The following is a 16,425-nucleotide window of genomic DNA, read 5'->3' as shown; positions in this document are numbered from 1 at the left end:
TCCAAATCCATACAAAGTGCGTCCCTGCCGCTTCAGAGTATAGACGACATTCATTGCGGTTTTGCGCTTGGCGTGTTCAGTGTAGGTCACGGCATCTCGGATGACATTTTCCTGCACACCATCAGCATTCGTAGATTAAATCGGAGATGCATTTTACACCACCACGACAAGCCAGACGCCGAATGGCGGATTTTGTGATTCCCTGGATTTTATCACGAAGAACCTTGCGATGACGCTTGATACGGGAACGCAAACATGATACCGCTCATTGTACCGTCCGGACGAACATGTTGCTCGTGTGGTGAGCGAGCACCTAATGATACAAAACAAGCTCGCGTGACCTGTATATATAATATTCCCGTATGTAATGAAACGCTTACATGCCCCTTTTTGACGGCTCTGCGTGGGATATGCTGGCAAATTGCGCATTTTCCTCGCTGTTTCCGAAGGATTTTTTAAAAATCCTAGTTTTGGTTTATTTATAGTAGTCGCACTAATTACGAAATTTAATACGAAATACGTGCACAAATTTCCGATCAGATAGTGCAAAAATATTGCAATTTCGTCCAGTAGAACGGAAGATACTCGCATTTCAAACCTGGGAAAATTTCTCAACTGAAATTTTTGAAACGGGACCCCATATTGAAACGTTAGAAGTATTCTACTTCAAAAGATCGAGGAGAAATAATAATAATAACGTTAATGAAAAAAACAAAAGCACCACAAATTTTCCTCTACCTGATCAAGAGCAAGCAGCGCGCCACTCACGACAGCCAGTTAATAGTAACCATACGAGTAATACCAATCGCAGAATCACATTTAGGGCCGGCAACACCCACTATAACAAAAACCATACGAGTAGTCACTACAACAATAGTTTCCTGCCACCGGATAGAGTGCTTCTTGCGGCTGCAAAAGATCATTTCTCAGGACCCCCCACGAACTATAGGCCAACAATTCAGTTTCAAAGAGGACCGACATTGAATCCCTATCCAGTGGATGATTTACCACGGTCGACGATGCAAATGCACCCAACATCGGAGCGCTTGTCAACAGTTTTGTGTAAGGCGTGCCATTCTCAACATTCGTGTTTTGAGTGGCAAAAAATCTGACATATGTAACTACCGTGGAATTGCCATTATGTCATGTATGCCTAAACTCTTTGAAGCAATCGTTAACGAAAAACTATTCAATCAAATCAAAAACAGAATTACTAACATGCAGCATGGGTTCTTCAAAGGACGTTCAACTAATACAAATTTACTAGAATTCGTTAACTACTCATTGATTGCAATGGAGAATGGAAACTACACTGAAGCTCTTTGCACGGACTTTAGCAAGGCATTTGATCGTATCGACATACCCTTGCTATTATTCAAACTGAAAAAATTAGGAATTGAATCAGGTCTTCTCAAATGGCTCGAATCATATTTAACTAACCGTCAACAAATAGTTAGATTTAAAGGGAAGAAATCGAATCCCATTCAAGTCACATCAGGAGTTCCTCAAGGCTCCCATCTAGGCCCTCTTTTGTTCATTTTATTCGTAAACGACATATCATACATTCTCAAAAACATAAAAGTTCTTATCTATGCCGACGACATGAAGCTCTTTTTAGAAATTAGGAACGAACAAGACATAAAGATATTACAGGAAGAAATACATATGTTTTACCTCTGGTGTAACAAAAGCCTTCTGCAACTAAACGTAAAAAAATGTAATGCAATAACTTTTAGTAGGAAACGAAATACACCTGACATTTCAATCACTCTAGGAAATCAAGTGGTACAAAAGTGCGAAAGAGTTAAAGATTTGGGAGTCATTCTAGATTCAAAATTAACATTCATTGACCATTACAACACAATCATCAATAGAGCAAATAACATGCTTGGATTTATAAAGCGTTTTAGTGACAATTTTAATGATCCATATACAATTAAAACATTATACATCTCGTATGTAAGGTCAATACTGGAATATTGTAGCATAGTTTGGTCACCTTTCTCAATCACACATGAAGAAAGAATAGAATCAGTACAAAGGCAATTTTTATTGTTTGCACTTCGCAAAATAGGTTGGACACGATTTCCTCTCCCATCTTATAAAGCTCGCTGTATGCTCATTAACATCCAAACACTAAAAGAGCGCCGAGAATATGCAATGGTTTCATTTCTAAACGATATAATTTCGTGTCGTATTGATTCAGTCGAACTTCTATCTAAACTTAATTTTTATATACCTTCCCGGCAGTTACGAATCCGAAATACATTTATAACAAACAATTATCGTACAAATTATGCCAAGTTTGCACCATTAAATCAGATGATGGCAACTTACAACAAGCACTGCGAAGCTATTGACTTAACAATGACAAAAAGCAAATTAAAAAAATATTTCAATTCTATTCGCTTATAAAGAACATCCTAAAGTAGTGCTATGTAAACCAGATAGTGTTTAGTTTAGTTATTAGTATTTTATGTTTTAAGTGTATACTATATTTTATCGTTGTAACAAAACGGTCTACTCTTGTTTGACGACAATAAATAAATAAATAAAAGCAATTCTGGGAGCTCTTCTTCTAGCGGCGGATGAGGTTCTTTCATGTGGAATGTTTATGTTTGTTTTGATCCGATGAAAAAGTAGAATAATTCGTACAAATCATGCGGTGGCGTCCATGATCTGGATACCTAGTTAGATTTTTTTTAATCGCATTTGAATATTGTGTTTCAACTAGATTTTTTTAAAGTTTGGCATGCCATGAATGTGATAATTGAATTGTTGCGGTGAGAATAGATGCACAAAATAGAACAATTATTTCCATTCAAGCCAAAAATTGAGACATTGTTTGCCAAATTTGACCGCATTGAAAAAAATCTAGTTGAAACACAATATTCAAATGCGTTGAAAAAAATCTAATGTATACCTAGATGTTCCAGAAAAAGTACACTTCAATATAAATTCTTCAAAAGGGCTAAAGAAATTTTTGTAAACAAACTTATTTCGCTCATTATTCCGCTGCCGAGATTAATTTCACGAAAAATGCACATAAATCTACATCTTGTAAACAACAGTTTGTTTACAAATCTTATTAGCCGTATTCAAAAGTTGCTATGGACTTTATTCCGAGAATGGTTATACGTATATATTTTAATAGTTGTTCAAATAGTGCGGCCCTCTCCCTAATGGAGCCAAAATAGGCCCATTGCCCTATTCATAAACAGCTGCTCTGCGCAGTGCGCATACTGGATTCAAACCGTTCATAACGCGTTGCCACTTTATCTCTTACGGCGTGTCATTGAACGTAACATTTCAGTGTGGTATGTCGCCAAACTGGACAAACCCTCAAACATCAATTTTGGATTAATCCTTCTAGAAGTAATTATGGAAAACTAACTTCAAACATGTTTAGCTCGAGACTTTGTTTCTTCAGCAAAGTTTTCGAGAATGCTATTTCAAATAAATTTCCTGATGACATGAATGCTTCTTGTGTTTAGACTATTTGCAATAGAGAATAAATTATTCTGATATTACTGTATACGATAAATCTCTCTTGCTGTTTGTAAACAATAAAATTTGCCTTTTATCTTGTGTCTGAAGTATATACAATGAACAGTAATAGGTTAGAAAAGTAGAGTTAACAAAATTTCGTAAACATCGTTTTATATCTCGATATGCTGCATGATACTTTCATATCTTCAACAAAGCTTAAGGTTCAAGTTACTTTCTTTGAGCATGTGTATGAATTGAACGCTTGGTAGTATGCGTAGGAAAAATTGTGTACAGCTTTGCCGCCGATTTATCCTTATAAACCATTCATTGAACTCTAAAAGAAGAAATTCAGTCGATTTATTAGATTATCAGCGTTCAAATTATGCAAAATAGTTGGTGGAAAAGCAATTGACCGGGCGAGATGGTGCTTTTGAAAAAGTGGCTGTGATTTTTTCACTATGCAGTTGTGTTGCGTGCCCCGGGACAGTGTGGTGGTGTGACGAAAAGTCACCGCCACTGTTTCAAAAGCACCATTCCGCCCGGTCAATTGTTTTTCCACCAACTATTTTGCATGATTTGAATCGTGATAATCTAATAAATCGACTAATTTTCTTCTTTTAGAGTTTAATAAATGCTTTATATCTAGACTATCTAGACACATTCCACGCACTTGTATCGCTTACCCCATAAAAATAAATCTGCTAATATAAGTAAAAGTTGTTCTGAAATATGTTGGTATACGTTTAAGGCTCCCAAATCATAGATATATAGAAATTTTTTAAAGAATTTTTTGGTCGTCAATGAAAACCAGTGCACTTAGGACTCGTTTTTAATAATCGAATTTATTTTTCCGTACCACACCAGTAGGTTTGTAATAAAATTAATTTGGAGTAATCTTAAATGCCATTTGATTGTTTACATATTGTACAAAAATTTCATCTTTCGACGCAGATTTATTGAGTGAATGGTTCGGCGGATAAAGGGGGGCAAAAATGGACCATTTCTGCGTTGTCGCCTAACGCAAAAATCATGTTTTTTCAATTTTTCACAAAAACAAAGCACGCTTTCTATGAAATCTTTCCAGAAGTACTCATCAATGCCTTTCTAAAAATGTGCTATTTGTATATAGCAAGCTTTGAAATCGTCCTCTCACAGGGGTGCACTGAACCGTTGTCCCCTAACGCTTTCCATTACAATACGATAAATCCTTCTGCAGTTACTTTGAGAGCCCACAGAGCAGGATATAGACATAAAAGATATTAGCAACCTATTTCAGCAATAGCGCAGCCAGGCTTAAGTATGATAGGCCCAAAGTGCGGAGAGAGGGAGAGGGGGAGGGTAGGCCATTAAGGGGGAGGCCTATCTTATAATATTGAAAAATAATCGAGTTTTTTTATTACATCTATCAATAGACAAACTATTTAAGGAAAAATCAACAATTTCAGAACAGAGTTCGAAGTGATTTCAAAGATATAGAATGGGATGCATTAGAATGCTAAACAAGTGTGAGAGCGCACGGACGAATTTGGTCATAGGGAATGACACTCACTCACTCGTCCTTCTTTAATATTCCTTCGAATTGACGGGAAAGTTATTGACCACTTGGAACAAACCACGGTTTGTCTTTTCGGAATTGATTTTCTTCTACATGAACCAAACATAGTAGTTAAACACAGCTTTTTAATGTTTTTATAGCGCGTTAAAGTCAAAATTTTATCCTGAGGACACGCATTTTGCAGTATTCGCAAATAAAAGATACAATTTCTCGAAATTCTTCAGTTTTCTATCATTTAGGTAATTCAATGACAAGCCGGTCAGCTGACCCATAAGACCGTAGTCGTGTAAAATTTTTTAACGATTTTTTTTTGTACTGTAATATATCTAAGTTTTCAAAAAAAATTGGTCTTTCACTTCTTTTCCAAAAATCGCGTAAAACGGCTACATTTTGTTTAATTTCCACAATCATCACTATTTAGTGTTTTCTTGCAGATCTATGAGTAGAAACGGTTGTACAAACGCCAGAGGTTAAACTGGAAGGACAATATTCCCTTTTGAAAAGTTTACTTCAACCGTACTATTGGTAGTTCGCGACAACTTCATATACAATATGTAAATATAATAACTGCTTGACTGAGTATAATCGTTTGACACCCTTTTTTGTTGAGTGGCTTCAGAGTCACATTTATTTATTTTTAGCGCAACAAGAAAATTGAACCACCCTAAAGACGTTATTTTGATCTGCCCTAATCAACAGTCAATTAGGCAATCCATGAGACGTTTCTAATCAGCTGATTATTTCTTGTTTATTTCTTCTGACGTAACTCCGAGGGGTACGACGCCCAACAATATCGTTGATTTGATCCAACATCAAACGAATCGGACTAACGAAACGGAGTAGACTTGTTGACAGAACCCACCGCTGAATTGTCAAACAAACGTCTAATGGATTTCCTAATTTATTTTTCAAGATTTTATGTCAAAAAACAAAGTCAGCACACCAAAATTAATTTTTCGGCCGCTATAAAAATTGGTTGAGTCACTCTAATGAACAGTTCATTTTATTTCATACATTTTCCGATGTCAATAATGTATTCAACTTACCAAAACTACTTGAAACCACCTTTTCGAACCATTAGAATGTGGCGAGTGTGGTCTACAATCTCTTCTATACCGGATAATACTGTGGTATGCGGTGTGTCCTGTTCTCAATCCATATTAATTTGATTTCTAAATATCATTTGTCAAATACACATGAAGATGAAACAAGAAATACATTTAGTTTGGCATTTCAAATCATTATTTTGAGTTATTTACAGGTTCAGAGGTAATATACATCGCTTTGTTTGAGCTTCAACAAACACTTCAGTCGCGTTAGGGGACAACACTTCATGTGCGACCGTTTGTGTTCATTTTTGAGTTGTCCCCTAACGCAGCGTTTGCATCGGTCGTGAAAAAATTTTCATGAGAACTCGAAAATCTAAGTATACAGTATTTTTCTGTGACTATCAATGATCAAATTCCTAAAACAAATAGATGACCCAAAGTTTGAGATAGACCAGGTTTTTTGATAAATACAAGTGTAGGATGAAAAATTAATATATTGCTCTGTTGTCCCCTAACGCGCCATTTTCATCTCTCAGAATCAAAGGACAACTTGAAAAACAACGAATCCATAACATTAACATTGTTTTAGGATTTTTGTATTCAATTAAGTTATTTGAGCGTACATCGTAGAATTTTTCAAACGACGAGCTGTTAACCGTTACATTATGCGTGCAAACGTTGTCCCCTAACGCTGGAATGTGTCAAAATGTTGTATTGGAAAAAGTGATGAAGTAAAAGCGTACTTTATGTGTGTTTGTCTGTACATCGCCCCGGTCAAACCATTCTGAATTTGAATCTGCACGATGAACTCAATACTGAATTTGAATCTGCACGATGAACTCAATACTGCAAATAATCTTTTTATTCATGCGATTCACACTTGATACTGCAGTAACTGGTTTGACATAACTCAAAAGTAATTTAATATTGGCGCCGTCTACTCCGCAAAAATCTATAGGTAATGTACATATTGTGTGCAATTGAGTTCCTGGCGTGCAAAAGTTCAATGTAAAAAATCCAAAGCGCATACATTAAATTTTAACAACACAATACAATTACAGATTTTCTGTATATGTCTAAGTAACCCTCAAAATCTATTTTGGACCGAAATTGTAACCTGATTTCCAATGGTGGGAAATCATTAGGAATCAATTCATTTAACTTGATCTACCACAACTATAATCTACCTCTTGCTAATAAATAGATCAATGCTGGTACTCGGAGTGGCTCATTGATTCATATTCGACGAAGCGTGTTTTGTGATTAGTCCTACTGTGGCGCCAATTGAATACGTATTTTGTTTCAATGGGACTAGTTCAGCGAGTTGTTGCTGGGACACCCTTGAGCTCTTATATCGTATTCTGGACACATAATCCGGGTAGTATCTATCCGATTGGTTTCATTAATAATAGACAAGAAATTAAGCGGTTACCATTTAATTTAAAAGTTATGGACTGACAGAAATTTCGCACAAAACTTAAAAGCTTAGGTGTGGAATAAATGGGGTCTTTAATGTGAACACTGAAGAAGAGCGAGGGTGAAGAAATTTGCCCAGAGGCGATTTTTCTATTTCGCTTTTTTAAATTTGACAACTGCCAAAATTCTCCCATCTTTCATTTATTATCTTACATTTAACAAGCGGTTGAAAAAGATGTATTTGCCATGATTGCCAGAATCACATTTTGTGCAATGTGTTCAGCAGATGTCGCTAGTATACCGTTGGCGATGATTTTTTTAGAACCTTCTTCAAGCTATTACGTCTGTTTGTCTGTGATTTTACTGGCAGGTCCCGAAACTTAACCATAATACCATATTAACTTTTCAAAGGGAGTAATATTTATGAACAAACTGTCATTTTGTTGGTTTGTCTTATATTGATAGAATAACAGCGCCGAAAAATTTAAAATTGCTTGTACAAAATGTAAAAATGTGGATTGACGTGTATTTTTCATGAAATTCCACTCTGCAGAAGAATAAAGATGTTTACAAATATCTCGTTAGCCCTTTTGAAGAATTAATAGTCTTTATTAATTTGGCATCTTATCCCACAAATCTAGACGGAGATCTACATCTCGGTCTAGATTAGAACCTGAACTTATCAAACACAAAAATGATGAAAACAAATATCCAATGAAGGTCAACTTCATTTTGCTATACACGAAGATACATGAGATGCACCAATAGTGTGACGGTTGCTGCATCGCAATCAATCTCAACTTGAATGAAACACGATAGCCGGCTGCAGTTGCGGGTACTGGTTCGTGAACCCCACTGCGTAGGGTGTAGCCGCTGCTAATTTAAATATACCCATTTGAATCCAGCATCGTTTGATTCAGTTTGGAATTAGCATCGAACTCGCAAACATCGCTCCCACTAATCAGACAAGATCGACCGCAACCATGGACAAGTGGACCGGCAAAGTGGCACTGGTTACGGGAGCTAGTTCAGGGATCGGAAGCGATATTGCCCAAGCTTTGGCTAACGCTGGTATGGTAGTCGTCGGATTGGCTAGGCGCGTGGAATTGATTGAAGAGTTAGCGGGCAAGGTAACCGGAAGTGGTAAGATTTACGCGAGAAAGTGTGACGTTGCAAATGAGTCGGAACTATTGGAAACGTTCGGTTGGATTCGAAAGGTACTCGGTGGAGTTGATGTGCTGATTTGCAACGCTGGTGTATTCCGATGTAATTTTGTGACGCGTAAGTGAAGGGATCTTCCGGTTCTTCGAAGTGAAAAATTTACACCAAATTTTTTTTCAGAAAGTGACTCGTCAGACTTCCGTGATACTTTCAACGTGAATGTTGTAGCGACTTGCATCTGTATCCGGGAAGCTGTTAAGGATATGAAGGAACGAGCCGTTCCTGGGCACATCTTCATTATGAATAGTCTTCTGGGGAAGCGAATTCCTGACGTTTCAGTACCCATGTTTGGAACGTACCCTGCTTCGAAATTTGCCCTAAGTGGATTGGCGGAAGTAGTTCGAAAGGAGCTAATGTACTTCAAACTACCAATTCGACTTACCGTAAGGTTTCCCTAGCACTAGATATTTACGTATCTATATTGATGAATACTTTCCTAATTTGCGTAGAGTATTCACCCCGGTATGGTGCAAACCGATCTGATAAAGGTGTTCGATTCTGCTTTGGCCCTACGTTTGCCGAAATTGGAAGCTTGCGACGTTACGGCAAATATTTTGCATTGCTTGAGAACACCGTTAGATGTGCATGTAAGTAAATACAGAAATGTAACCTCAATAAAAATAGGCTCCGTAATATTTCTAGTATCATTCCCGCAACGGTAAGATTTTTTTCAAACTCCAAACTTACATTTAGGCCTATGAGAATAGTTACCAAGTGACGGCGTCAGTGATTGAGTGATTGCTTCTCACCCCAATGGTTCTGGGTTCAATCTTAGTCGAAGTACTTGAGATTTTCTGAGGTGAAGAATCCCAGGTCACACTTTCCTGGGAAAGTAAAGTCGTTGGTTCTTATCCATCAGTTGAAGTGCCCATTTCTAAAGTCCAGATGGTGGAGTTGAAGTCATCTGTCTGGCGTCCAGTAATGGGCACGTATACACCGACGGTATTGAATTCCAAAAAAAAAAGTTTAAAAAAATGGTATCTATCTATCTATCTTTTGAATAAAATAAAATCATGCGATTAATTTTTCTAAGAGTGTTGCGCTTCCAACTAATTCAGTTACAGGTTCGATAGAGTTGGTTGAAAAGCTATATAAATAACGTCTTAGCAGATAGTAAAGCTTTTCGTAGCTTGGATATTTTGATTTTCGAAAGACCCGCTCAAACCCAATGTCTCTAATGTAAACACTTTTGTAACAATAACATAAACATTTTGGCTGAAGGAAAAAATGTATTGATGAAACTCATTCCAAGAAATTTTGTATATCTCGATATTTATACAGTATCACGCTTTGACGAAGCGGACATTACATAGTTGGTAAATCGATTGTCTTGTACCCAGCTCATCTGGGTTCGATCGAGCTTCGCACACTGGATTGAAGATTTTACGTAAGAGATTTTTCTAACCCAAAGGCAAAGAAACTATATAATCAAAATAAAAAGGATATCATGCTTTGTTGTTCTCTACAAACAATGTTGTTTGTAATAAATTGTTCACCCATTTTGTGGAAGATTCCGACTCTGTAACTGAAAGAGTTAGTCTGACGCCTACGAGGTTACGTTATAACAGAAAAATATGCAGTAGATTTTTTTAAAAGTAAACTTCAATTTTTTATTGTTCAGTTTTGTAAAGATAAACTGACGTAAGGCAGATGTGGCTTCATCCTGCACCTTGCACACCTGCATTACCTAGTGATACATCTCGATATCCACACTCAAAATCATCTGGCTTGAAATTCTGCAAGCACATCATGTGTACTACAGTGTACCGGAGAACCGGATGCCATATAACAGAAACCATTTCGCGATTTGTCCTGCGGTACTACATGCAGCCCTACTAACAGTTCATGTTTTCTCCGAGCTTACATGAGCGTACGATGGAATTTTACACAATGCCACTGAACATGACAAAAATTTAGAAACCTTATTCTAATCAGGTTGTAATACTTATAATAAGCCATTCTATTCCCGTAAAATTTAAATGGTCCCGAATAATTTCGTGAGGAAAACAAAATATATTGCACTGCAAAACCCGGTTGAGGTATTTCGTAAGGAAGACATATAAAACTCCCTTGCTTTGATCACAGATATCTGTGGTTTAACTTTGCATCTGTGGTTGTAAATAAGCTGTCAGAAATCGTATGTCGTTTTCGCTTGAACGAAACTGAGTCAAAATGCTGTCAAAATGCATGAACTGACAGCGGTTGGCGTTAAAACCTGACTCAGGCTCAGCGCCATTAACCCTAGAACGTTACACTTACTTTTTCTACCCTAGAGCGTTGCACTGGGGTACAAACGTACCCCACGCGTTTGATCGCAATCGCAGGTAAAAACGCAATGGAATGAGTAAAAAATCATTTTCTTTGTTTTTTAATTGCGAAAAAACTATGTATATGAAAGCAGGGATGTTTTTGAATCAATGGTACATAAATTGATTTGAACAAAAAAAGAAGCGAGAAAATCGCGGTATTGACTTTTTTCACAAAAATTACTAAAACTGCGAATTTCAACCGATTTGAAAAAAAATCAAATGATTCCAAAAGTTGAATGAATGGCCTAACAACGGAATGAAATGGAATTTTGATACTCTTGAAAAAGTGCAATTATTTGGAAGAGTGAAAATCGAAAGATCGAGTATTGGAAAACAACGAAATGGGGCGGAAATTGAAATAGAAAAAATATTTCTGACTAGTAATACATTGGTAACACGCAACGTTACTCTTACAGTATACAGTCGTGATTCGCTGGTTGGACATTTTTTAACCGGACCGCTTTTTAGTTGGACCTCCGCTAGTTGGACCATTTTCCAACTAAAAAGCATCCGAATGTCAAAATCTTATGTCAAATTTACTTTGACAATCAATCTGATAATGATTAGAGATGTGACTAGATGCAATTACACTACTAACGTCTCCTTTGGAGAGTTTTTGACATCTGTCAGTCGGTCCAACTAACGAATCAAATTCGTTAGTTGGACAGAGATGTGGCCCAACCAGCGAATCACGACTGTAGTTACTGTGCGCAAATCATACTTGCAAGCGATTATCTTTAAAACTATAAAAAATAGAAAATAAAAAAGTTAAATTCAGCGTAAATGAGAACGGACCCGAGGGGAACGTCACTTCAGAATAATTGTTATATTCCGTTCGATTTTGCATGAATTTTCATTTTTTCGGCAATTTTAGAAAATTTAAAAAAATTTCTATCACATCGAGTATTGCTAAAATATTTGAAAAAAAATTCAACAAATTTATCCAATCTCAATCCAATTTTGCTCGAATTACGATTAATTTGATGTACCTGGCAACTTTGCATGCTCTATTTTCGAAACTTTCAATAATTCTGGCAACAAAATTTATGTTTCTATTTTGATTTGTTCCTGCAGTTATGCTGCTGGCAATGTTTGTTTTGATTTTATCGAGCATTGAAACTGTCAAAACGTGGATTTCGAGCAATTCAATTTATTTTTTATGACACATTTGAAACTATCCTCGGCCATTCCAAACCATTATCAATTAATGTAGTAAATTCGAATCCATTTTGATCTAACCTATACCAATTTTTATAAATCCAATCAGAATTTTAAATTATAAGTTTATTCCATCAACAAATCACGGAGTGTCGTTCCCCTCGAACGGACCTCTTTTCTACTTCAAAATTGAATTAATTGAATAAATCATTAAAAACATTTACATAATACTAATTGTTACTTAACTAGTAAAAAAACAGTATTTAAACAGTATTGTCACGAGTCACATGTCCACTGACAGAACAAAACACTAACGGCAACCTTACACTAGGGTACACTCCAACTTTGACTCCTGCTTACACGAAGGCCAAAAGCAAACTGGCTCTACCACCTTTTCCTACTCTTACTCGTCTTCACACGGCTCCAAAGATGGCATGGGGTACATTTTTACCCCAGTGCAACGTTCTAGGGTTAATAAGCAAGTGAAAATAAATCAAAACACACTGAGTGGTGTGTCAGCCTGCCACTTCTCTCAGGTTTCTACCAGGAATGGCGAGATTGATTGTCGTCCGCAAACCATGAAATGGCGAATCTCTGAAATGCAGAAGACGACATGGCACTCCCATTTAGAACTATGGAACTAACAGTTACCGTAATTGGAATGATTTTAGAAATACTAGGGATTTAGATATAAATTATGAATTATACAAGAAATGTAAAAATAGGCATTCAGTCTAATGTTTCGAGAGACATTCCCGTCGAAAACATTCTAAAGAGTACATCTTCTCTTTCCACCAGATTGAGGAATTGACAATCATGCCGGCAATGGTTCCTATGATGTAACAATCAATCTTCGCACTTTTCACATATATTTCGATCGAATGACATTTGAACAATATAATATACAAACTTATATGAAACCGATATAATAAACGATTAATATGACGTTTTGATATTTTTTAATTCTCTTCGGCTATCCGAATATTTGGCCTTGTTGCACTTTATAGCCCTGGTAACTGACATACAAGCACATAGACTTTTCTACGGCTCATGTACGTACACGCCACATGAAACAAATACTACATCACAAGCTGGTGGAAAATAATAAACAAAGACGGCAAAAGTAAATGGGATTGTTTTCAACCAGGAAACTTCATTAGTGTTCGTGAGACTGGTCGCAAAGAACTCAATATATAATAGAACACATTGTTCCGGTAAACTAAAGAGACTAGAATAACAAAGAGACGCCATCTTAATTCAGTGAAAACAATTCAACTAGCAACCAAGCTACGATTTACAAGCAATACTGCCTCAAAAAACTTGTTTGTTGTTATTCTGTTTGTTTCTTTTAGCCAAAATAAATAATCTACCGCGACTTCTGGAATCTGAGTTTCTGACCAGCTAAAACATGGTTTTATCTGGAATGGAATTTCGCAGCAGCTAAACCACATTAGAACAAGAACAATTGCGATTTTTTTATTGCAAACGGATTCACAACAAAGAGAGGCGTAGTTGAAGTCTTGTACGTGTGTTCCTGTCTTGAAATTTTGTAGAAAACAAACAGACTTTGCTTTGTTTTGCTGATTCAGAACAATAACGGAACGACTTTCATTTTAAATGTTTGCATCATTTGATATTCGTAACCCTCATGCTGAATTTCGTTCTCCCATCAAACCATGCCATTTTCTCGTTACCGTTTCTAAACACGATGGTACTGTAACAAATTTGGTTTGAGGATGTAGCTTTTATCTTTAAAACATTTAGTAATTTTAATGGATTGTATAACAATACTTCCTAAAACACAATGCCACATAATGCTAAAAATTTACGATTGACAACTCTCTTGTTCGTTTGGAATGACATTGACAGTTAAATTTGAATCCCAAACGAAACACGGCGCCTCTTTGTTATTCTACTCTCTTTAAGGTTGCACAGAGAATGCGCAAAATTCGCAAACGAAAAAAGCAGTTTTTTTCCACACCATATGACAGATCTTCATAAAAATCAATCAGCAGTACTGTAACAACATTCTACATACGCTGATTGATTTTTATGAAGATCTGACATACGGTGTGGAAAAAACTGCTTTTTTCGTTTGCAAATTTTGCGCATTCTCTGTGCAACCTTAATGTAAACATTCAAATTTAAACACGTTACAAATTACCGTCGCACGCAAATTCGCATACATTGATAATCATTGTGTCCATGTTTGCTCGCGTGGTCCGTAAACATTAATTGAAGTTCCGTTTTCAGTTGCTCAGGTGTACTGTTCGCATGGTGTACCGATTTTGACGTCAAGTTCGCACGCATGAATCATCATCGCGCGCAAGTTTGTACACAAGATTCGTATGGTTATTGCTGAAAATCTACTAGTCGATTACAGCGCCTGCTAGTAGCAACTTTCCCGAGTAAGTCAAACCATAAAATGAATCCAGCTTTTTACGTGTCATAATGGCGGTCTAAATTGTTCAGTTAGTAATACGTTTAATGGCCCTTTTTTGATAATAATCGTTTACGTCAACCGCCCAGTGAGATTAAGTCATCCTACGTTAGTCCAATGCGTTGGATGTTTATTCAATGAACGCCCGACATCTTCAACTGGGCGTTGCTGTCAAGCTGGCGTAAACGATTATTGTTAAAAAAGGGCAATTAAATGTATTACGAACTGAACAATTTAGACCGCCATTATGACACGTAAAAAGCTGGACAGGCATTAGTTAACTGGCTCCAACTAGAGCTCCGGTTCAGTTTCCGTACTTTTCCAAAGGAGACGCGACAAAAGAGATTATACCTACTAGAGGGAGCAAAGCGCTACTGTCTCCATGCATTCACGGACTGAAACATGGGGTCTCGCCCTAGCATATTGTATCCCATTATTTTGACAGGTGTATACCCGGGGCAATATGTGTCAAACTAATGGGCCTAGCATATGTAAGAGCGAGATGATAAATTTTTAGTGTTAACAGCGACATGCGACCTCTAGTAGTTATAATCCCTTTTGACGCGACGATTATTTTTCGTCGCAGCAAGATTCGTAGCGCTATTCGGCGCACGCTTCGTCGCTATGTATTTCTTATGGGATGAATGACACTTTAATAAAATGTGGTGCATTTTTGTGTAAAAAACTTACTGTAAATAAAACTTACGAAAACCTGAAACTTTAAAAGCACAATTTTCGGTCAGTTTTATTGACAAATTCAGTTAAAGTAAATAATTAACACACATTCAACTTGAGAAATACATATTTTTCGACGTTTTTGAGCATTTATTATCAAATGCGCCTATTCAATTCGTCGCATCAAAATGATTGAATGGCTCTTTTCCAATGAAACGTATAATACTGGATCTACTTTCTATTTCTTACACACACTGAAACTTTGCTTAGACATCAGTTCTCTTTCTCAGTGGTTTAGGTCAATCAATGTTTTCAATCATCTATATGTTGTTCATTTCTTTTTCCACCAGAAAATTTAATTAATGAAATCACAAGAGTACATCATATTTTTAATTGAGATCAATTGAGAATGACCTCGGAAAGAATATCTTCAACTCACATCCTAATCGTCGGGTGGACAGTTAAATCGCTGGACTTATTTTGTTGTTGAGTCAGGAAACCAAGATAAAGTGCGAACTAGTAAAAATTGGTCTCACCAACCTGTTGCCAATTTAAGCCATGCCAAACATTCTGAGCCTCCAACGCCGCCTTACCAACTTATTCAAACTAGAGGAATAATTGTGTCGGCCATTATAAAATCTCTTGATCACTTTCCAATTTGCAACTGCATTAGTGTGATCAATAATTTGTTTTACTCCATCTGTCGTACCATAGGCACAGACTAACAGACATAACACTATGAGGGAATTCCCACAATAAACATCGATCCGGCATTTTTCCCAGAACACTAGCTCCACCTTTTATTCACAGTCCCAAACACTCATTTGCTGATGGGTTACCCCTCACGTTTGGGAACAATTTTCCACTAGTGGTCTATCCCCAAAATGATTGTTCATATGTCAGTGGCGCCATAATTTCAAATGTGGCCACAGTCTCGACTACAAATATATTTAAAATGACCGTTAAAGCGGGCGAAGCATTGTTTTCAAGTGTCATGTCTGTTAGTCTGTGGTATAGGTAGGGGAAAACAAATGGAAAATAGTTTTTCGGTAGGATCATTTCCGTAATGGAAGATTAACAACCGGTATTGTACGTCTCTGGAATAAGTTTTAC

At 36.7% G+C, this 16,425-nt stretch overlaps 1 protein-coding gene across 1 annotated transcript; it reads left to right on the top strand.

Moving 5' to 3' along the window:
- Positions 1 to 8,411: 8,411 nt before the first annotated feature.
- Positions 8,412 to 13,142, top strand: LOC131677728 (farnesol dehydrogenase). The gene is made up of 4 exons (XM_058957738.1): positions 8,412 to 8,790; positions 8,851 to 9,113; positions 9,180 to 9,317; positions 12,996 to 13,142. Exons 1-4 carry the CDS (start codon positions 8,493 to 8,495, stop codon positions 13,038 to 13,040), a joined length of 744 nt encoding a protein of 247 aa, XP_058813721.1. The 5' UTR covers positions 8,412 to 8,492; the 3' UTR covers positions 13,041 to 13,142.
- The last annotated feature ends 3,283 nt before the right edge of the window (positions 13,143 to 16,425 follow it).

Source organism: Topomyia yanbarensis, chromosome 1, assembly GCF_030247195.1.
Source record: "Topomyia yanbarensis strain Yona2022 chromosome 1, ASM3024719v1, whole genome shotgun sequence".
Taxonomy (NCBI): domain Eukaryota; kingdom Metazoa; phylum Arthropoda; class Insecta; order Diptera; family Culicidae; genus Topomyia; species Topomyia yanbarensis.
The sequence above is the reverse complement of the archived record's forward strand: the minus strand, read 5'-3'. Positions and strand labels throughout refer to the sequence as shown.

Excerpts from the sequence above, each read along its gene's own strand:
- LOC131677728 (XM_058957738.1), top strand. The coding sequence starts at position 8,493 with ATGGACAAGTGGACCGGCAAAGTGGCACTGGTTACGGGAGCTAGTTCA. Across the intron at positions 9,114-9,179 it reads AACTACCAATTCGACTTACC|AGTATTCACCCCGGTATGGT; the intron begins GTAAGGTTTCCC and ends TAATTTGCGTAG. Across the intron at positions 9,318-12,995 it reads GAACACCGTTAGATGTGCAT|ATTGAGGAATTGACAATCAT; the intron begins GTAAGTAAATAC and ends TCTTTCCACCAG.